General features: G+C 33.2%; 1 protein-coding gene across 1 annotated transcript in view; it reads right to left on the bottom strand.

Annotated features, from left to right (window-relative positions):
• Positions 1 to 2,136, bottom strand: part of LOC106474311 (dual specificity mitogen-activated protein kinase kinase 4-like) — a 20,498-nt gene that overhangs the window by 10,963 nt on the left and 7,399 nt on the right. The window contains exons 3-4 of the mRNA XM_013935001.2: positions 1,429 to 1,528; positions 153 to 213 (exon numbers count right to left, since the gene is read on the bottom strand). Coding sequence (XP_013790455.1) covers positions 153 to 213; positions 1,429 to 1,528 — 161 coding nt within the window. The remainder of the gene's footprint in view (positions 1 to 152; positions 214 to 1,428; positions 1,529 to 2,136) is intronic.

The following is a 2,136-nucleotide window of genomic DNA, read 5'->3' as shown; positions in this document are numbered from 1 at the left end:
GAGTTATTTCATCCATTCAAGGACTACATTTTTTTAAAACAACCCCTTGTCAGAAATAAATTAAAAAACACGTATCAACCACGTTTCCAAAGCTAAAACAACAAATTAACTTTCATTACTTCACTGTCGATAAAAGCAGTAGTCACACCTACCTCTTTAGGAGAAATCTTTAGTTTCCCGGGAGTTTGTTTGCTTTTTGTAAGCCAATTTTCACTGTAAACAAACAAACAAACAATAATCATGTAAGTAAAATCTACAAACCTTCCATGAATTGTGTTTCTTTTATCATTCACAATTTAAACATAGGAAATACTAAAGTTGTTCTCTGTCATAGTTAGTAGTCCATACCTAAATGTAATTATTAATTAATATTTCCTGCTGCTAATCTGCTGGCATCTACAGAGAAGTCCTGAAAAGGACCATTTTTTTTCTGTAGTTAGTGGCCAGGACTCCATTTCTGGTCTTCTTAATGGTAGTTTAGTACATCATCCATGCAACAGGGGTGTCTCCCTTGTTAGAACATGATTTAACTGACTATTTAAATGTTTTCCATGAGGGGGTATCCAGGTTTTCTATGTTAGGTTGAATGAGTGTGTTAACAGTTAGGTGGATGTAAAAGGCTTCTTTTATCTTTTTTTCACGTGTGATTCACGTCCAAGTATTTTAGTATGTTGTTTTATTCCTCTGGCATGGTGAGCTAATGAGGACAGATCGTATTACTTGTATATTATACTCCTGAATTCTAATTGTTATAAGTAGTGTTCCAGCCACTACTGAAGACCTCTGGATTGAATAAAATACATTGTTGGCAATGGAAATGGGGACCATAGAGTGGTTGGAATACTATTATTATACACTCTTCTTGGAAATCCCTAAGGAATTAGATAAGAAATTAGATAATTAAAAATTGTATCCGAGTTCAACGAATTGATCGTTATTAAAATTTAGGCTAAAGAATGCTATACTTTCGTACAAGATGTCGGAAAAATATGATTCCACATTTTCCGGACCATAAGCACTTTTTTAAGAAAAAAGTCCCATAAAATTTCCTAGTGTTTCATGGTCTGAAACTCCGGAAGTGATGTCACCAGTACCACATGAAGAACAGCATCTCGTGGTCTGGAACTCTGGAAGTGACGTCACCAGTACCGTACGAACAAAATGACACCAGTGATGATGATGTGATAAGGACTTTTTGGGCACGTATGAATAATAAAGGTTCCTGCTATATTTGTGTTTTAGCATGCTACACTGCTGTTTTTGTTCCGTACCAGTATGCTAAATGTAAATATTGAATATATATATATATATATATATACCGAAATATTTTTTCCAAATGATTTCCTTTTAAAATCTTAGGGTGTCTTATGGGCCAGAAAATGCTAGGGCACTGTACAAATCGTAACACAAAAACTAGAGAAAACTTACGAAGGAACTTTGTAACTTAATCCAGGGACAGAGGGTGGTAGCTGAGCTCTTTTTGGGCTCCTCCCTGGCGTGAGGTTCAGCCTCAGCTGTCCACGTTTTTCTATTGAAAAAACAAAACCAAAAACTTTGTTTAAACAATATACAAACTTGCATTAAAACTCATAAATCTTAAATCTAAACAGAGATTTCCAAGTTAAGTACAGATCACTTGAATAAAAACTTCCAATTTTACATACTTAAAACAACATCTGCTGCCATGTTAAATTTGTGAAAAATATTTGTACTTAATAGCATTAAGAGTGACAAAAGGATTAAAAATAAGACCACAGATCTAGTGAGACAAAGGTGGTTAATGAGGTTTATATTTCCATCTCAATAAACAATAATTTAACTATAGTATCACTGTAATTAGATACACTACAAATAAAGAAATATACACCTACTTTCTCCAGTGGCTTGCTTTCCCTTAACGAAAGTATGTACGGTGTAACTAGTTAAAACTTGTATTAATACCTTTTTCATTGTTTCACAAAGAAAAAAAAAAAAAAGGAACAAGGGATCAGTGGTGTGAATTTTTTAAACCAATTTCTAGTTCAAGAGATAAAATTGTGAAAGGATATAAACAATTTATGTCATGGTTTATTGTGAAGGGATATAAACAATTTATTTTACAGTTTACTGTGAAGGGATATAAACAATTTATGTTAC

This window comes from Limulus polyphemus, unplaced genomic scaffold (assembly GCF_000517525.1).
Source record: "Limulus polyphemus unplaced genomic scaffold, Limulus_polyphemus-2.1.2 Scaffold7060, whole genome shotgun sequence".
In the NCBI taxonomy this organism is placed as follows: domain Eukaryota; kingdom Metazoa; phylum Arthropoda; class Merostomata; order Xiphosura; family Limulidae; genus Limulus; species Limulus polyphemus.
The sequence above is the reverse complement of the archived record's forward strand: the minus strand, read 5'-3'. Positions and strand labels throughout refer to the sequence as shown.